At 44.0% G+C, this 19,651-nt stretch overlaps 1 protein-coding gene across 3 annotated transcripts in view; it reads left to right on the top strand.

Annotated features, from left to right (window-relative positions):
- Positions 1–19,651, top strand: part of slc13a4 (solute carrier family 13 member 4) — a 95,453-nt gene that overhangs the window by 15,745 nt on the left and 60,057 nt on the right. For 2 of the 3 annotated variants that reach the window (XM_078219963.1, XM_078219964.1), the window contains exon 2: positions 2,463–2,594. In XM_078219963.1, coding sequence (XP_078076089.1) covers positions 2,463–2,594 — 132 coding nt within the window. The remainder of the gene's footprint in view (positions 1–2,462; positions 2,595–19,651) is intronic. The other variant, XM_078219965.1, reaches the window with a different exon arrangement.

The following is a 19,651-nucleotide window of genomic DNA, read 5'->3' as shown; positions in this document are numbered from 1 at the left end:
AGATGTGCGGGTTAGGTTGATTGGCCAGGTTAAAAATTGCCCCTTAGAGTCCTGAGATGCGTAGGTTAGCGGGATTAGCGGGTAAAATATGTGGGGGTAGGACCTGGGTGGGATTGTGGTCGGTGTAGACTCGATGGGCCGAATGGCCTCCTTCTGCACTGTAGGGTTTCTATGATTTCTATGATCCACAAACAATCAATTCCTCCACTTCTGAAGACCAGTGGCAGCCATGTGCACCATCTACAAGATGCACTGCAGGAACTCACCAAGGCTTCTTAGACAGCACCTTCCAAACCCACAACCATTACCATCCAGAAGGACAAGGGCAGCAGATACCTGGGAACACCACCACCTGAATGTTCTTCTCCAAGTCACTCCCCATCCTGACTTGGAAATATGATGCTGTTCCTTCACTGTCACTGGGTCAAAATCCTGGAATTCCCTCCCTAAACAGCACAGTGGGTGTCCCTACATTACATAGATGGCAGCGGTTCAAGAAGGCAGCTCATCACCACCTTCTCAGGGGCAACTGGGGATGGGCAATAAATGCTGGCAAGCCAGCGACATTCAATCCCATAAATGAATTTTTAAAAAATCAGTAGCTGGGGTGATAACTGATTATTTCCTCGTCCTTAGATCAGGGTAACTGAGATCAGTTGCAGTGATTCCTTAAGCTGAATTTGATGAGCTCACTTGATGATAATATCGGCCAGTTGCCAAGTCAGGGATATTCCTGATCTGAATGTTAGTGCTGCATCACATGGCACATATACCCATTTCACCATCGGAGAATCCATGAACTCCCTGTTCTCTTTTGAGTGACCTATAATTAATGTCTGTCAGAAATGACATAGAATTAAGAATATATCAAGAATTGAAGCAGAAGTAATTGACACAAACATGGATAGTCCAGTGCACTCTGGACTTGTTAGTGCTATCCTGACTTGAATCACCTGCTTTTTGCTGGTTTGTTATCTTATAGCAAAGAACATACAGTTGTTTGTTATTCAGTATCTTGTATGTATTTAATGAGTCAAGAAGCTGTGACTTGAATTCAAGTAAACATAGTGTCTTGGAATAGACTTGTTTATATGTGTTGGCACTCTGAAAATACCATCCTCCCATCACAGAAAACAGGGGTCACAAGTTTAAATAAACTGTTCTAACCTTCTGCACAGATTAGGAACCGCATTGCCCTGCTTAAGGTGCTCCTCCACTTACACCAAGAATAATCAAATATTTATTACCAGAAAGAGAATAGTCGAAAATGATGCATTTTCTGTTTTTGTTTCAGATTCCAGCATCTGCAGTAGTTTGCTTTTCTGTGTAATAAAGCTTTTGGGCACCACTCAATTGGGGCTCTTAATGTCATAGAATCTCTACAGTGCAGAAGAAGGTCATTCGGCCCATCGAGTCTGCACCGACCACAATCCCACCCAGACCCTATTCCTGCAACCCTACATATTTAACCTGCTAATCCCCTGACACTAGGGTCAATTTAGCATGGCCAATTAACCTAACCCATACGTCTTTGGACAGTGGGAGGAAACCGGAGCACCCAGAGGAAACCCACGCAGACACGCGGAGAATGTGCAAACTCCACACAGACAGTGACCCGAGGCCGGAATTGAACTCGGGTCCCTGGCGCAGTGAAGCAATAGTGCTAGCCACTGTGCCACCCCACTGTGTCCTTGAGGAAGTGTTCATTTGTAGTTGTACAATAGTGTTCTTGTCAATTGTTCAATACGAATTGTGTAATAGCGTCCTCAGTGTTTACTCAGCATGGTCCTGGTAAGATGCTGTTTTGCAGATTCAATGGGCCAAATGGCCTCCTTCTGCACTGGAGAGATTGTGTTGTTCTGAATGCTGACCTTGCCAGTGATGTCAACATCCCATGAACGAATAAATAAAGAAGCATAATGTTCAAATGCTTTGGTTATTAGTTTGATTGTTCAGGCAGATGTTTTATTTTATATAGACTACAACCCCTGATCTCTTTATTTTTGAAAAGCAGGTGCTGTTCATAGTTCTGCTTTCTATTTAGATCCTCTAAACCAATCTTTTGTTCTTTTGTTTGCCCCAGTACCACCTCCTTTTGCCTTCCACCATCATCCCCTTTGTTACTTAATCTCTTCAACCTTCCACTCTATCACAAACTTTCCTTCTTGTTCTTCCCTTCCCACCCATCTTTCTCTGCCCCAACATTTTGATACAAGCCCGAAATGTTAAATGTTTCTCACTCCACAGATGTCACCTGACCTGGTAACGTCGAGCATTTCTAGCATTTTCTATTTTTATTTCAGATTTCCAGCACCATCGGTGTTTTGCTTTAGATTTGGTGATATGTTTGTTGCGACGGAACATTGTAACTTGACGGTGTAAAGCACTTCTCAATGAATTGTTCCCGTCAACATTCTCTGGGTTATGAAGCCCATTGAATAAATTCTGTTTCTGTCTTTCAGCCAGAGGCTCAGTGTGCATACGTCCTGATAGTGACTGCAGTCTATTGGGTTTCCGAGGCCGTTCCACTTGGTGCAGCAGCAATGGTACCTGCTTTCCTCTTCCCATTGTTTGGAGTCTTGAAGGCCAGTGAAGTAAGGAAAGAATTACATTTATCTATCATTCATGTTGTGTCTTCATTACATGTATGTGTTTTCTTCCATTTTTGCAATGTGTACCAATGAAAGCAACTAAGCAATTTAACAAAGGGCGTGTGCAGCAATGAACTTCCCACCAGGATAGTATGTGGACCCCAGAAAGCCATGCTCACCATTTCAAAAGAAAAGTGTTGGCTGAATAAGAAAACACAATGATTCCACACTGTTCAGTGATAGAGATAGCAGAGGCAACCCCGTGAGGCATTTCAGTCATGTCAGAGTGATACACTGAGGGTAGTAAGGAGGGAAAAACAATGCTGGCTGGGGGTCGAGATGAGAGAGCTTCATAGCCATAGAGTGCTGCAGAGCAGGCTAATGAGAGGGTGGAAGTCTTGCCCTCTGGAGCTTCTGGCCAATCCAGCAGAATGGCTGCACCAGGAAGGCATGAATGGCTGCTGCCAACACTGCAGAAGAAAAAGATGATCAAGACCAAAGGATCCTCAGAGGAGTTAAGTCCGGGTTCTTGACCTAGGAGTGTTTGGTTAGGTTAGGGAGAGGGGCAAGCAGGTGAGCGGTGGGGGGAGGGATGGATTTTAGGAGGAAGTGAGTAAGAAGGAATGGGGGGATGGTCCAACCTAAGGGGCCCACTCCACAATCAGCAAACAATAGCCCCCGAAGAGTGAGCAGAGCTTCCCTCCCGCTCTTTAAACATTAAGAAATCGGACTTCCCGCTCCTGCCCTGCTGCCCTCACCAAACGTTTTATCATGGACATCCCTGGAATTTCTAGATGCTTCAAAGAGGACAGTGATATTCTGATAATACCGGTGTTGTTAGTGAACAGCTTTGCACTCGCTGTCTGCTGCTTCAAGCTCAACAATATCTCCAATGTCTATAATAATCCCCATGCTTCAAAGGCATCCATCGTTAAGGGTACATTTTTAGAGATCTGGATCCCTGTCTTCAGGCAAAGGGGATTTCATGCTGATCCCCAAGACAACAAATTTCTTTTCCTCAGCTTTCATTACCATCCACCGCTACCCCAGCTACTCTCTGCATCAGCTGCTGCACTCTGTTCAAATCCACTGTCCAGGTCTCCTGTCTAGTCTCAAGCTGTCTCAGATCTTTGATTCCTGATTGCTTTCTCTGCATCTCGCACAAGAACAAAGAGTCACATATAGTTTTCCAATTAATGAATGCATGGAACTTTCCTTCAGTTCAAACTTTAGTGCTATTGCGCTGGGACCAGGTTTCTGACAATTATGACCTCTCTGCCCTTGATCTCTGTGGTAGCATTCTCAAAGAAGATCAGAAGGAATTGGTTGGGGACCTCTTGGCTTTTGGCTTCTTTCCCTATTTTATGTAAACTTTTCCAGCAAACATAGTCCAGACAGGCAATAACCTGATATCACCAGGAGCATAAACAGTGATAGTCATGTTAGGTGCATTGGCCCGAATAGGCACCGGAGTGAGGCAACTAGGGGAATTTCACAGTAACTTCATTGCAGTGTTAATGCAAGCCTTGCTTGTGACTAATAAATAAACTTTACTTTATTTTATGTGCCTGTATGCCTCCAATGGTGAATATGAGTACAGAAAAAGCATAATGAACAAACTATAGAAGGAAGAGGAATAACATGTATGAATGATAGAGAAGGAGTACTTGGATATTAACTAAGTTACTGCAAAGGTCACCTACAACATACTGGCTATCCAAGGGGAGTATTCAAAGTGTTGTAAGACTGGGTTATTGTGAAATTAATATACATATCTTATATATGGTTGTGACAATGTCTCCTACCTTAGTGCACCTGATGAGTTCATTAAACATCCTGTAGAACTGCAGGCATTTCTGCACCTGCCACCTGCATTTACTTTGGAGGGTACCTCCTACAGTCCTAACATACAGTCTGAGGTGCTCCTCTTAAGACCAGATGAATGTCTGCAAAGCACCAACAAAGAACAATCTCAAGGATCTGGACAGTGAGTCTGAAGAGTTGTAGGTCATGTGTGGGACAACAGGATCACTGTCCACTGGTTCACTTGCTCCAAACTTTGGAAAACGATGGATTCCTAGGGCGGAATTTTCATGTCCCGCCCACCATGGGAATAGTAGCAAGCGGGACACGGACGATGCAAAAGTCCATTGACCTCAGGTGGGATTTCCCGGTCTTGGGGCAGACGCAGCCAGAAAAGTCTTTCCACAGCTACTTGTTAACATCTCTTTTGAGTTGAGCATTTCTGTGGTAGTGCTTTGAACAAAAGTATGATTGCTTCATCATACGACTTCACATTATGTAAAAGAGGCTAACTCCAGAAACAGACATGGTGTTGAGCACCAATGGTTGGGTGCACACAATGATTGATTTCTGCCGCAAGGTTGGATCCTGATAAAAATTGGGACTTCATATAAATCTGGCACTTACTGTCTTCATTGACCATTGTGATTTTGGCATGAATTAATTGATGACTTCCCACCCTGAACAAATTAAACAGCTCCACTCAGTATTTCTTTGTTTTTTAATTAGTTCATGGAATGTGGATGTCACTTGTATGTCCAATACTTATTGCCTAACCCCAACTGCTGTTGAGAAACTGGTCATGAGGCATCATCTTGAACCACTCCAGTCCATGTATTGAAGCTATTTCCACAGTGCTGGTAGGTAGTGAGTTCCAGGATTATGAAAGGACAGCGATATGCTTCCAACTTAGAATGCTGTGCGACTTGAAGGGGAAATTACAGATGGTGGTGTCCCATTATCTGCTGTCCATGTCCTTCTAATTGGTTTAGGCTGCATGCTTGGGGGTTGCTGTCAGAGAAGCTTTGGTGAGTTGTTGTAAGTGCATCATGTAGATGGTACACACTGCTGCAAATGTGTGTTGGTCGTGGAGAGAGTGAATCTTGAAGATGATAAATGCAGTGCTGATGAAGCAGGCTTCTTTATCCTGGATGGTGTTGAGCTTCTTGAGTGTCGTTGAAGCTGTGTGATTCCAGGCAAGCGGAGGATATTCCATCAGACTCCTGACTTGTGCCCTGAACATGATGGACAGGCTGTGGAAAGTGCTATGGGTGTATTTGTGTACTGCAAGGATAAGGAAACAATCACTCCTTTGTATGTTAAGCTGCTTATGAATGTAGTGTGTTAGGAGCTTGTAACGGTGATATGGTGAATTCTATTGAGTAGGAGTGAGTTACAGGCTGTGACATGATTGTGGCACTGTGCACTGATTGCAAAACTTGAGCACTTTTAGTTTTTATGGCCTTTCTGTAAAGTGTGACATACATCTGAATCTGACACCTTCTAATTGCATGGTCATTCCACAAATTATCTGCGGTATTGTAATTTTCTGTTTGGATAAAATAGCTAATTTATGCCTTAACTAACCTCTTTTTAATCAAACTATAATAAGCCGTATGAGAAGTGAGGATTATGCTTTAATGTCTTTAAAACTGTGGACCAATTTTCCACTGCCTCGCGCCCTGTTTGGCTCTGGTTCTGAAGCACTGGAAATACCGATGTAAATTACTGTTAACCCAGTATCATTCGGATTTTTATAATTTAGTTTAAATGATAAGGATTAAAGCAATTATCTCATTAATAAGCTAAATGAATAAATTATTATTTACACAATAATCTGAATATACACAACTCATAATATGATGTTTCTCCATGAGCCTTAATAAGAAATTTCTAGGCTTAAAACTGCCATACATATTTCTTTTAAACAATTGCATATGTGAACAAAAGAACTGATGTCTGTGAAATTATAGGTGCAGCATTAACTGCCACTCATCATAAAATAGGAAATAAATAGTTGCAGGTCTATGCTGAGCTGCTCTGTCAAATGAAGTAAGAATGTAAAGCTTCGCCATACTGTAATAACTCAACATTATTACAATTTATAACTTTCCCTTGAAGATTTTCCCATCCAGTTCATGCTCTGTAACTAAAAAGCTGGAAAAATAGTTTTTTTTTATTAAGAGTTTCAATTTTGCTGAGGAGGCTCCAGGCCAATACACATCCAACAACCTGCTCGGAAAACTCTGCTCACATTTTGTCAGCTGAGACAAATTCCAGCACAGCAGCTGAGAAATCCATAACATCAATTCACCCTATCCCTCAGTGCCAATGGATCCTTTGAAACATTCCTGGATCTGGATCTGCATCTTCACCAAAAAGGAATCAGTTCTTCCGTGGGCTGCACCCTATCTGTGTACTAACATTTGTTGCAAACCATCCATTTTCTCTGAGATACAGATAAACAGACTAACAAAAGGGGTTGAATTTTGCATGGTTTACCAGAGCAGGGAAGATAAGAAGAGTCATCCAGACTTTCCAAGAATGTGCTACTGTAATGACTAAACACTATTTTTATAGGTAACTCATACTTTAAATTATAGAACAGACATTTCCCTTTTTACTTCTAGAACAAGTGAAAAAATACTGTTCACAGTTATAATTAACATTATCCTTCAACTAGACAGTCAATTCTCCCACAATCAGTATAAAATGATAATTAAACCAAGGGTATAATTCTGATCTTCTTTCCCAGCCTGGAAATTTTTAACTCCAGAACTCTCCTCCTCAGCAAAAGTTTTCATAGAGACTTCTCCCTCTAGCTAAAATGTCTAAATGTACTAGCTTGTTTAAATCTCATGTGAATTTGATCTTTCCAATTCAAGTGTGAGTTCCCACCCACTGGGCAGTGAACCACAGAAACCTTTGGCCACTAGCTGCTCTGTCTGCCCCAGACCCTACTGAAATGAATCTGTCCGTGATATTCAATAATATTTTAGGAAAACCTATAACCCAATGTCACAATGACTTCCTCTGTACCATTCCCATTTCAAAGCCCATCACCATGGCAATGTGAATCGCATGGGCTTTGTATCCAGATAGAAGTGCTGATTTGTTATTCTTTTAACCCCAACTTTAGTTTATCGTGGAATGAAATGAACAGTTTGAAACAAATTTGTGTACAACCTGACATTCTCAACACTTTTCTGGAACTTTGGAGACTCACAGTCCATCCACTGTTAACACATAGGTTGCTGCCATTATTTCCAAGTGTAAAGACCTTGCATCTTCTTCCCAGTAAAATAATCTGGACCCCCTTTAATCTCTAACAGTCAAACCATCCAGGTTTGTTGTTTGGCAAACTTCAGAGCAGTTCAGAAAGACCCCTTTCATTTTACCTTAAATTAGAAACACTGTGCCAAAATATAACAATCTTATAAACCTCATAATTGTAAAAATGCTCTCATATAGACTGTATTTGTTGGTATAGACACCTATCTTAAATCTCATTTCGGATAGTGGCTGATATCTCGGCTGCACTGCTTCTGCCAACAATAATAGGAAATGTTTTGTTTGCAATTTTGACGAAGGTATGTTTTAGGAGTACCTGTAAATGTTTAAGCTAGTTCCTTTAAAACTCCTGCCTTCAATTTAAGGCTCAGTGATGCTGAATACCAGTTTTATCCTGGCATTATAATGAAGGGGTAAAGATTATTGAAAATGGGTCATGTGTCATATGCTGACTTGCTTTCCTCAGGATTTGTTCCATCATTTATTGCCTGAAACTCAAGGAAGCGAATATGAAGCTCAGCTTTATTTAAATGACCTGACTCAGCCATTTCCAATCTGCCTTCCTGGGTTTCCACATTGGTGGATGAGCTCCTTTAGGCGTCATACGCTTGGTACTGTCTGAAATGTGAAGCAGAGGTTGCAGTTTACATTATAATTTACAGTAGCTTTCTTGGAAGTGTTATTTAAAGGAGAGTGTTGCAGTTTTCCGCTTAATCCCCTATGTCTGATCTCTCATGGTATTTCTAATTATAAAGAGCAGTGCCACCCGAAACAAGTAATCAGTCCGAGCCATTATTTTTTCTGTTCTTCCAGTTTTCTCCTGGGATACGATTATATGATTATCCTCAGTCCTTTGATTTATTTTCCCCCTCCAGTAGCCATCCTTGATGTTCAGCCTTAACAGTGAATATTGACGCGCCATTTAGCAATGAGAACTATTGAGTTGAATGAAGTAAATTGAGTTGAAGTAAAGTTCATTTATTAGTCACAAGTAGACTTACATTCACATAGTAATGAAGTTACTGTGAAAATCCCCTAGTCGCCACACTCCGGCATCTGTTCAGGTACACTGAGGGAGAATTTAACATGGCCAATGCACTTAAACTGCACAGCTTTGGACTGTGGGAGGAAAACGGAGCACCCGGAGGAAACTCACACAGGCACAGAGAGAATGTGCAGACCCAACACAGACAGTGACCCAAGCCAGGAATTGAACCCAGGTCCCTGGTGCAGTGAGGCAGCAGTACTAGCCACTGTGCCACCCCAGTTGAAACCGCCATTATTTGACATCCACAAAAGTGAACTTTAGAGGGGTAATTACTAGATAACAAACAGGAAGTGGACCCCCAGCTAATTTGCCTTTCCCTGGTCTAGGGGTTCTGAGGCCAATTTTAACACTGACACTATTGCCCAATTGAAATCAAGTAACTTGGCACAAATGATTATTGAAAATGTTGGTCGGTCCCTCTAACTGCAACTGAAACCCAAGCCCCCCCTCAAGGTGGGTACCCCCGTGGCGGGGCCAGCAAGCCACTGAAATCTCCATTCAGGATGGTGGCCCTGGAAGATCCTGCCAGCACACAGGCCTGGAAAATTCCAGCCTATTTTTCTGCTTCACGCCATGTCAAGACAGCGCATGTACCCACTGAACCATCAGGGCACCTTGACATGCTCGTTTGCAAAGCTCATTTAGCTACTTGCACAGCATCCGCCCCCTCCACCAACCCCCCCAACCCCCCCCCCCCCCCCACCCCCTCAACCCGACCCCCCACCCCCCCCCCCCCACCCCCCCGACCCCACCCCCCGACCCCACCCCCCTCACCCCCCACCCCCTTCCCAACTCCATTCCCTGAATGGAATTACATTAATGTTAGTCAGAAAAAAAAGGCAGATCATTTTTAGCAGGTATGAGAGACGTAACCAAAGGAGGGCAGGGCATGCCTCTCTCCCTTTGAAGATATCCAGGAAACAGTCGTGGAAAGGTTCAATCCTAGAAATGAGCTTGATGTGAAATGACAGACTACTTTAATGACCTGTTGTTGCCTTTTTTCCAAGTTGTTCATGTGGGCATTGCTAGCAAGGGCAGCATTTCTTGTCCATCCCTAACAGACAGACAGACCTCTAATTACCCTTCAGAAGGTGGAAATGAGTTGCATTCTTAAACCTTGTGCTGTAATGCTGTTAGTTGGGCAGTGCCAGGATTTTAATTCAATAATAATGAAGGAACAGTGATATGTTTCTAAGCCAAGATGGTGTGTGACTTGGAGAGGAACTTTCAAATGCTGGTGTTGCTATTCTCCTATTCCCTTTGTTCTTCTAGGCGGTCGAAGTCGCTGCTATAGTACCTTTAAAAATGGCAGAATCATCAACTTGAATACAAATCTTTTAATATTAATTATCCAGTGTTTAATTCCTTGCAACAATTCACATACTCAGCTTTACCCACCATTGTCCGTATTTCTAAATGAATTGCAATTCTGACCATCTAAGTGTGATTTTAATTAAATGCTGGTTTGCTAACCCACAGTGTGAGGAGATGCACGTGGTATTTCTGAAAGGCTGTAATTGCCTTGGCACTGAGCTATTGCGCAAACTGAATATTAGCCTGCTGTGATATTGCTCACTTGTCAACATGGAAAGTTTCCATTATGGCAGGAGCTGGATTAATCTTATTGTCACCTTTTTCAACTTCTTTACCACAGAACAACCCCCTCTTAGGGCAGCAGGCTCACATCTTTATTTCAGTCACTGACGCGCTCAGTCATTCAGTGTGAGGCAAGCAGCTATCTGACGCCAGACTGTACATTGTGCTCGATGATGTCAAGGCCTTGGAATGGGCATCTGGCCAGCTTCCTAGCAGTGAAGCAGCAGCTGAGACTTAGTTACAGAAGCAGCATTTAAAACATGTGTTACTGGAGGACCCTTTGTTCAGTGCGATCAGCAAAGCTTGGCAAGCACTCTTGAAAGCGGAATCAGCAAAACAAAATCATAGCAGCTAGGAAAACATTTGCCTTAAAGGCACCCTCTAGCAGACTTCGAGAGAAGCAAACTTTGCTTTCGAAGCTAATCTGCTGGCAATACTGAGGGAGTACTGCACTGTCAAAGGTAACGTCTTTCAGATAGGTTGTAAAACACAGAAGCCCCTTGTCCTTCCAGGTGGACACAAGGACCCAATGCCATTATTTTGAAACAGAGCCGGGGTGTTCTACTTATTTATTATTATCACACTGCTGTTTGTGGGACTGTTCTAATCGACTGCTGTGTTTTCCATATTACAACACTGGCTACACTTCAAAAGTGCTCTGTTGATTGTAAAGCGCTTTGGGACATTCTGCAGTAATTAAAGGCGTGATATAATATTTTTCACTCTCCATCCCCTTCTTCCATTATTACACATCTAAGATGACAGCCGACAAGATAGCCAGGATATATTGCTGGCAAGTGAACGCTGAGATGTAACAAAAAGCACAGTGAACAAAATCATGCGTGAGTTTGAATTGCCTCAGGAGTGAGAATATTTACCAGGAGAGTCTGAGGTTCGGCCAAAGCTGAAGCTGGAATCAGCAGAATAGTTGCAAATTTGGGCTCCAAACACCTGTAGTTTTGGCACCACAAGTGATGTTTTAGTATCAAATTGGCCACTGTACTACACACACAGATTCACAGTGTGGCCTGAGTTGAACACCATCCAAATGAACATGCTAGCAAGACTGTTTGGAGTGCACTGGAAGAATGCAGAGTGACAGCAGTCACCACGTAACGCTGATTTAACACCATACAGTCATTTTTGACCTGACCGCTCCAGCTAACACCCTTTCTTTAAGTAATAGGTTGGAACCCCCGTCAGCATTACGTAAAAAGATCATCAACAACTTGCAAACTGGTTGCTGATTAATTTCCACTGGCCCTGTTTGTGTTTGCGGAAGTGCTCGGCAGTTCCCTGTGTCAGTTAAGGTTGATGAGGTTGAATGGTGGTACCTGGGGAAGACATTGGTTTTGATTTCAGGAATTTTGGACAGGCCACTTGCTCCCAGTATCATGGTTCCCAGTCCTCCTGGGCTGCAGCGTGTGAGGGTGGTTGAGCAGATGCAGAAAACAGGACACAACGTTCACAGGAGGGTGAGAAGTACTCTCAGCAGGCGACCTCATCTACCTAGGTCTTCTCGGAGTATTTCTTTCACTGCCACTGTGCTAGGAGTAGTGTCTGCCTCATCTGTGTTTTAAAATGGAGGTGCTGACAGAACTCTTCCATCTCTTGGAGGAAGACCTGCAGCCTCAGAATAGGGTGAGGATGAAGCTGGCATTCGCTGGGAAGATGCTCAGCAGATCTTCAGTCCCTTTGTGCAAGATCTTTCAGGCTGGAGAAGGTGACATTACTCATATCCCATTTTGTTGTCCACTGGTACATCGGAGAGGTAATAGATGCACCTTATGTCAGGAAAGGAGAATTCATTAATACTCATTGTGAGCAGAGAGAAGCAGGCAGCCATTTCACCTGGATACTGATCTTCCCCATTATGCAGCATACTATCAACTGCACATGGCGGGGGGCCCTGTGGGTGCCACTTTGAAATGCTTCACTCTACCACAATCACAAAGGTGACTCATTAGGTGCATATCCCTCCTCTGTGCTACCATCTAAGGGACGTACAGTACCAGCAACTGAGCTGAAAGCTGCAAGTGTGAGGTCGAGTGATGGTATTTCATCATCAGTCTCCAGTTTCTCTTGGACTCCCAGGCCTCTGTGTGACCAGGATGCAGTTTCTGTGTATCTGAAAGGGTAAAGGTACAAGGGTAGTATTGGGGTGAGGTAAGTCAGTACAGAATAGCAATCTGCCACTGATTACCACTCTGAGGAAGTTATGGCCCCATGACTGCTAGTTATGAGTCATACTTAATAGAATATGTTGGTAGGTGAGTGAAGTAGAGTGGTGAATGGAGCAATGTGTGGGGATTTGTAAGGATATGGCATTTAAAGATATGTTCACTCATCTTGGCTGCTTGAGTAAGTAAAGTCATTATAATTTTTATGGCACTGCATTCAGGTCCTCCAACTGCTGGCATTGGAGTGGTGACCAGGAGAACACTTGCGAACCCCACCATGATGCAATGTCCAATGGCTGGAGCCTCAGCTTCAATTGCAGTGCAATAGACTGGCATCCAATGGATGGCTCTGCCATTGGCCACCATAGTTATCTACTTTCACTGCTTTCATTGCTTCCTGTCCATCTCCAGCAACTAGGCCTCCATCCCTCCACTGGATAAACTTGGAGCGCATAGAAAGGATATTATTAAACTAGAAAGAGCGCAGAAAAGATTTACTAGGATGCTACCGGGACTTGATGGTTTGAGTTATAAGGAGAGGCTGGATAGACTGGGACTTTTTTCCCAGGAGCATAGGAGGCTGAGGGGTGATCTTATAGAGGTCTAAAAAATAATGAGGGGCAAAGATCAGCTAGATAGTCAATATCTTTTCCCAAAGGTAGGGGAGTCTAAAACTAGAGGGCACAGGTTTAAGGTGAGAGGAGAGAGGTACAAAAAGGCAGATTTTTTCACACAGAGGGTGGTGAGTGTCTGGAACAAGCTGCCAGATGTAGTAGTAGAGGCGGGTACAATTTTGTCCTTTAAAAAGCATTTAGACAGTTACATGGGTAAAATGGGTCTAGAGGGATATGGACCAAACGCGGGCAATTGGGACTAGCTTAGTGGTTTAAAAAAAAAAGGGGGCATGGACAAGTTGGGCTGAAGGGCCTGTTTCCATACTCTAAACCACTATGACTCAGATTCTATATCCTTTGCCTGTTGCAACATTTCCACTCATTTTTCTATTCATAAATTCTTCTTGAACCAGGTTTTCCACCTTCTGCAGCCAGAGTGCACCTCACCTTTAAGACATGTAGGGTGGCCTTGCACAGTCTGAATGCCTCGCTGAATCATTTAAATTAATGTGAGATTTTCCTTCTGCCTGCAAGGGTACATCGCAATCTGTGTAACCATTATCAGTTTTGATTCCTTCTTCCTCCCATTGTATTTAATCTCAGTATCATTGATCAAAGAGAGTTCATGCACCATAAACTCTTGTGTATGTGAGAGTTGACGCAGACTCGATGGGCCGAATGGCCCCTTCTGCACTGTAGGAATTCTATGATCCGACATTATTTTGCTTTACTGTAATAAGTTTGCATCTCGATGTAATTTGGCCCATCTCAGATTATAATGTTGGAATAGGGTCATAAACTTACTGTCTATGCTGCTTCACATTTGCTGCAAAGTATTGTTTATAACCCAGCATCTTTTCAATAAAGAAATTCAGAACAGACTTTCTAACAGATATAGCTGAATGGCTCCTTCAATGCCATAAATTTTCAAAGCTTTCTATATTTAAGCTTTCAATCTGGTGTTAAGATATTTCTCATCATTGCATTCACCGATGAAAAGGACATTTTGTTACTAAAGAGATTGCATATCTTAGATTGTAAACTTCATCCCAGCAGAATAAATGGGGATGGGGTTTGCACAGAAGTGGGACTGCTCCTGGTCAGTAGGGACAGGTCTCTGTAACAGGAGGACTAGTGTGAGCTTGACGGTGAGAGGCGAGGCACTCTGTGTGAGAAATGGATTTGCTTTGATCGGGAGATGCAGGCTCTTCAGGACAGAGAGGATTTTATATGAGCTTGCTTCTCAGAAAATGGATTCATACGAGGGGTGAGGCTTGCTTTCCCTGCCCCTTATAGTGTTGGAAATCTTTAAAAGAGAAGTTGTGATTTTCCATTACTAACATGCTGCAGTTAATGTGCTACTTTGGGAGCAGAAGGGACTCCAGCCAACCCCTCACACTTACAGTAGCTATCAGCTTTCTCTGTGTATTTGGAAAGTGAAACATGAACATAGTGCTGTAGCCAGTAGGAAGAGAAGGTTTATCACAATCAGCTGCAGCAGAAGTTTCAGGGTTTCCACAAAGTGGATGGGCTCTAAGAGACACAATTATACCTTTATGAACGTGAGTGAGCAAATGTGTGAATGAACAAGCTTTTGTGTCTGTATCCATATACCTCCACGTGTGATGTGTGCCGATCAGTTAATCATGGACCGACGTCTAGGAAGGTCCAAATAGTAGGTGTACAGACCTTAGGGAGGAACGCATTAAAATTAAGACCTGTCACTCAGGTTGAGATGTTGCAATCAATGGCGAAGGAGCAAAGCTCAATGTTCATCATGTTTTCACGTGCTTCGCAGTAGACACTTATCCTAAGCGGGTGTCAGATTGAGTACAACATCCTGTCCACCACAGCACACCTGCGGTGTCTGTGAGTGGGCAAAGGAACAGTGAGCCTCTAATCCAATCCTCGTTGAGCTATGCAGAGTCTGAACCATGAGTGTGAAACTGCGACTATAATGTAATCAGGTACAGAAAGTGAAAAAAAATTGGGAAATACAAATGGAATTAATAAAAAGAGATAAAAGAGGCAAAAAAAAGTTAAAGAAAGTTATGATTTTAACATCTCCAATACAGCAGTAATTAACATATAGCATATTAAAAATTCACATCTTCCTAAATTCACCTGCCCTTTCGCTTCCCCTCGCCAGTGACCTAATCAAGTTCACACCTATAATGGGCGAGAACCTGATTTCAATACATTTAAATCAATACAAATCAAATTAAACACCCCGCTCACCAAATTGTCCTCCCTCATGAGGTTTCATACCTTGTTGACATGTCACGTCAGCGAGGCTTACAACAGGTTCACTCAGATGTCAACCTGTCGAGAGGATCCCCCAAGGACGCAAAGGTCAGCATTGCCCCTGGGGGAGAGGGACTTCAGTGCCCTGGCACTGCCCTCAGCACAGGTTGGCACTGCCAGTTTGGCAATGACAGGGGCAGTGCCAGGGGTGGACCCCAGAGTGAGCCTCACATGCAGGGACTCATCTATTTGTGGTGAGGGGAGTAGACACTGCGTGTGATGGGGATGCTGGCCATGATTGTGAGGGTGAGGGGGGGTGATGCCGGGAATGTTTGGCGGGGAGGGTGAGCGATGCTGGCCATGATCGGGGGGAGGCTGAGAGGATAACAGGGATGATCGAGCAATGGGGGAGGGGATGGAGATGCCGGTGATGATTGAAGGTGGCGGGGGAAAGGCCACAACGCCGCCCCAATCTCAGTGGAGCTGATTCCCGGCTCTAAGAGTCCCCACCCTGCCAGAATGACGGTGCAAACCATGCCCACACTTTTGTTTGGCAGTTAAAGTGACATGATCTGGAAAGAAAACTGGCCAGTGAAGCTGGAGAGTTCCACATCAGTTTTCTCACCAGAACTGACACTCTACCAAATTCTCACAATATTCCACCCTTTAACTACTTGGAACTGTCAACCAAGCTCTCAAATGGAAGGTACCCCACTGTGATATTGAAGGGTTGTGCAATCAGTCATGCAACACAAATCCAGTAATGATAGCCCTCAGTCCTTTGACAAAAGACAAAGTGAAATAACAAGATTTTGGCCTCCACCACCATTTTTGCTCTGTTGTGAAAATCCAGGCCTCTGCATAGTTTCTCACTGAACCCTTAGAATAACAAAGTAAATTGAAGTGCTTGAAGTCCTATCCAGCTCTGAAAACCCAGATTTTCCTCTAAGGTGCTGATTCTGCCACAAGTTTGGTTTGGTGTCCATTTGGCCATGCAGTTATCTGAAAAGAATTCCCAGAGTCCATAGGGGCCCACCTCAGAGGAAGATGGAAATTACCACCTTAGTCCGCAGGCAGCACTGGAATGTACTACCAACTACCAGATAACTCAGGCAGATGGGGTATAATCAATAATAAATTGGAAGGGTGAGGGCAAATTCAAATTTTCAATCTCTCCACTGCCCACGTTAGCAATGCTAGATGCCAAGAAATAATGGTAGCTAATTCCCAGCATGCAGCATTGCTATGGTATTAGCGATGAGAAACATTAGGACAATTTTTTATCAAGGCACCATTCAAATGTATCTGCCCATATTCACACGGGCATATTCAATGCCCGATGCCACTTCTGGGAAATATCCCAGATGTGATAGTGGAACACAGTGGCACAGTGCTTTACAGTGGTTCTGCACCCGAGTCTGGAGGTAAGTGAAAAATCTAGTGTAACTAAAGGAAAGTCTGCTTTGATGTGTCTGTTGTTACAGCAGAACAGGAGCTATTGTGATTGATCATCTTTCTAATCTTCAATCTGGGGGTCGGTTAGCTCAGCTTGCTGGACGGCTGGTTTATGACAGGAAGCAATGGCAACAGTGTGAGTTCAATTCCTGTGCAGGCTGAGGTTATTCACAAAACCCTGCCTTCTCAACCTTGCCCCTCACCTGAAGTGTGGTGGCCCTCAGGTTAACTTACCACCGGTCAATCATCTGGGACTATGACGACTTTACCTTTAACCTTCAGATACAATTGGTTCCTTTCAGAAAGACATTAATTGACAATTTATTAACTTATTTCTTGGAATCAATTCCACATGTCCACTACTTTCTAGAGAAAAATACCCAGCTCCTGCTCAGCAGTCTCACTTGACTTGATGTTTGTTAATTTTAAACTTTTATTCTCTAGTTCGGTAATTACAGTCCAAGTTAACTGATGCACCTACAGGCACATTATCAGTTCTTTCAGCATTGTAAAGATTTGGATCCTGTCCCCTTCCAATTTTTCTTTTCTGAGGTTGGAGTTTCTGCTTAAAACTTAATAATAGTATTTCTGATACTATCCGTGTAACCCTTCTGTGAACTCTCCCCATTGATCAATATATCGCTGAAGACAAAGTACGCAAAAATTCATTGAGTAGTCTAAAAGAGAGGGGACATACCTTAGAAATTAAGGTATTAAACTGAATCATTGTAAGACCACCACTTTGAATGTCAGAGCTGGAAAGTCTATTGAAATGTTTCATAGGAAAATAGATATTCACTTGGGAGGTAAGAAAGATGGGGGGAAAAGGCAGGGAATTTGCATTGAAGAGATAGAGACCCCATGGCCGGAATTTTACTGCCCTCCCCACTACGGGAATCGGAGCGGGTGATGGGCAGACTATGGAAAGGTCCGTTGACCTCCGGTGGGATTTTACGGTTTCGGGATGAGCGAGGCCAAATGTTTAACAAATATGTTGAAGCTTGGTTGATTTGGAAAATGGCCGACTTCTCTTCTTACGGTCTTATAAAAGAGTTATAAATTACTAAGAATATCTGTTGTATTTATTAGTAAAATGTCACTCAGATATGTTCAGAACCTGGTTCGTGTCCTATCGATATTTTTTTTTAACTGATTGGAAACTTTCAGTAAATAATGAGTAATCACATTGAACTTGTTTCTACATTTACTGTTAGGCATTCTTTCATAGAGGTTTACAGCATGGAAACAGGCCCTTCGGCCCAACTTGTCCATGCCACCCAGTTATTACCACTAAGCTAGTCTCAATTGCCCGAGTTTGGCCCATATCCCTCTATACCAACGTTACCCATGTAACTGTCTAAATGCTTTTTAAAAGACAAAATTGTACCCACCTCTACTACTGCCTCTGACAGCTCGTTCCAACACTCACCATCCTCTGAGTGAAAAAATTGCCCCTCTGGACTCTTTTGTATCTCTCCCCTCTCACCTTAAACCTATGCCCTCTAGTTTTAGACTCCCCTATCTTTGGGAAAAGATGTTGACTAACTACCTTATCTATGCCCCTCATTATTTTATAGACCTCTATAAGAGGTAGATGTAGCCTTGTTCCCTGCTTCTTAGTAATTTTTCCTTTGCTTTCCCACTTGCACTAGAAACCACGCCACAATTGGACATTGTTTCCCAGCTCTATTCAGGTGCACCCCATCCAGCCAGAACAGGTCCATATCCCCCCGAAATTATTCTAAGATCCTGGGGGTATAAAGCCCTCTCTCTTTCAGCATCTCCTCAACCATGCATTCACCTATTTCAACAATGGCTAGTGTGTGGTACTGGCAGTAATCCAGAGGATTACTAGCTTTGAGGAATTGTTTGCTGGTTTCTTTCCTAGCTCCCTAAAATCTGCTGCAAGTCCTCACAACCATCTTTCTCCCTAAGCTGATGGTACTAATATGGAGCATGCCCATTGGCTGATCACCCTCCTCCCACAGAGTGGTCGGCAGCTGTTCAATCCCATCCTTGACCCAGGCACCAGGGAAGTAACATAATGGTCGGGATTCTCCCAAAAACATTCTAAGTGTTGAAATCGCTTAAAAACTGGAGTAACTCCCATTGTTTTTTTTAAGTGGGAATTTCACAATGTATCTCCCACACGCTGTGCAGTGCAGAGTGCCTCAGGGAGATTCTGGCTGAAGATTCGAGGATGGAGCCTATTCCCGCTGGAGAGGCCGGCAGCATAGCGCTGAGCGGGACATTCCGCATGCGCCGATCTGCCATAGCGGAGATTGGCACATGCGTAGTGGTCCCGCATTGCCAGCCTCCCAATTGCTGGTCAGCCCCATGACCCCTCATCGCTGCAGCTCCGGACATCCCTGATCCAGCCCCAATGTCCACCCCTCGATCAGTCCCCTATGTCCCCGACCGCCACACCCCCACCAGTCCAGAACCCCCCAAGCCTGGCAGACCCGAACACCCCCTACCACCACCACCGGCAGTCCGCACCCCCCCTCCTCACCCCGATGGCCAGTCCTGATCAGCCCCTACCCTCCCTCTGCCACTGATCCCTATGAAAAGTGGCAGCGGGAGCCCCCCACCCCCACCAATCTCCCCCATTGGCCGTGCTCCAATAGGCCATGCCCCCTGTCCCCGCCTCCCCCCCTTGGCACTGCCCGATGCCAAGGTGCCCCTTGGGCTGGCAATGCCCGGGGGCACCCGCCCCTTACCCCGATCTCCTGGGGGGACCTCCATGGCCCCTTTCACTGCAGCGGGGTCAGGCCGCCAGCTCCCCATTAATGGGGAACTGTTGTAAACCCTGCTGGAGTGAACCACTCT

The sequence above is a fragment of the Mustelus asterias genome, chromosome 9 (assembly GCF_964213995.1).
Source record: "Mustelus asterias chromosome 9, sMusAst1.hap1.1, whole genome shotgun sequence".
NCBI lineage: Eukaryota > Metazoa > Chordata > Chondrichthyes > Carcharhiniformes > Triakidae > Mustelus > Mustelus asterias.
This window is presented reverse-complemented; position numbering and strand designations above follow the sequence as displayed.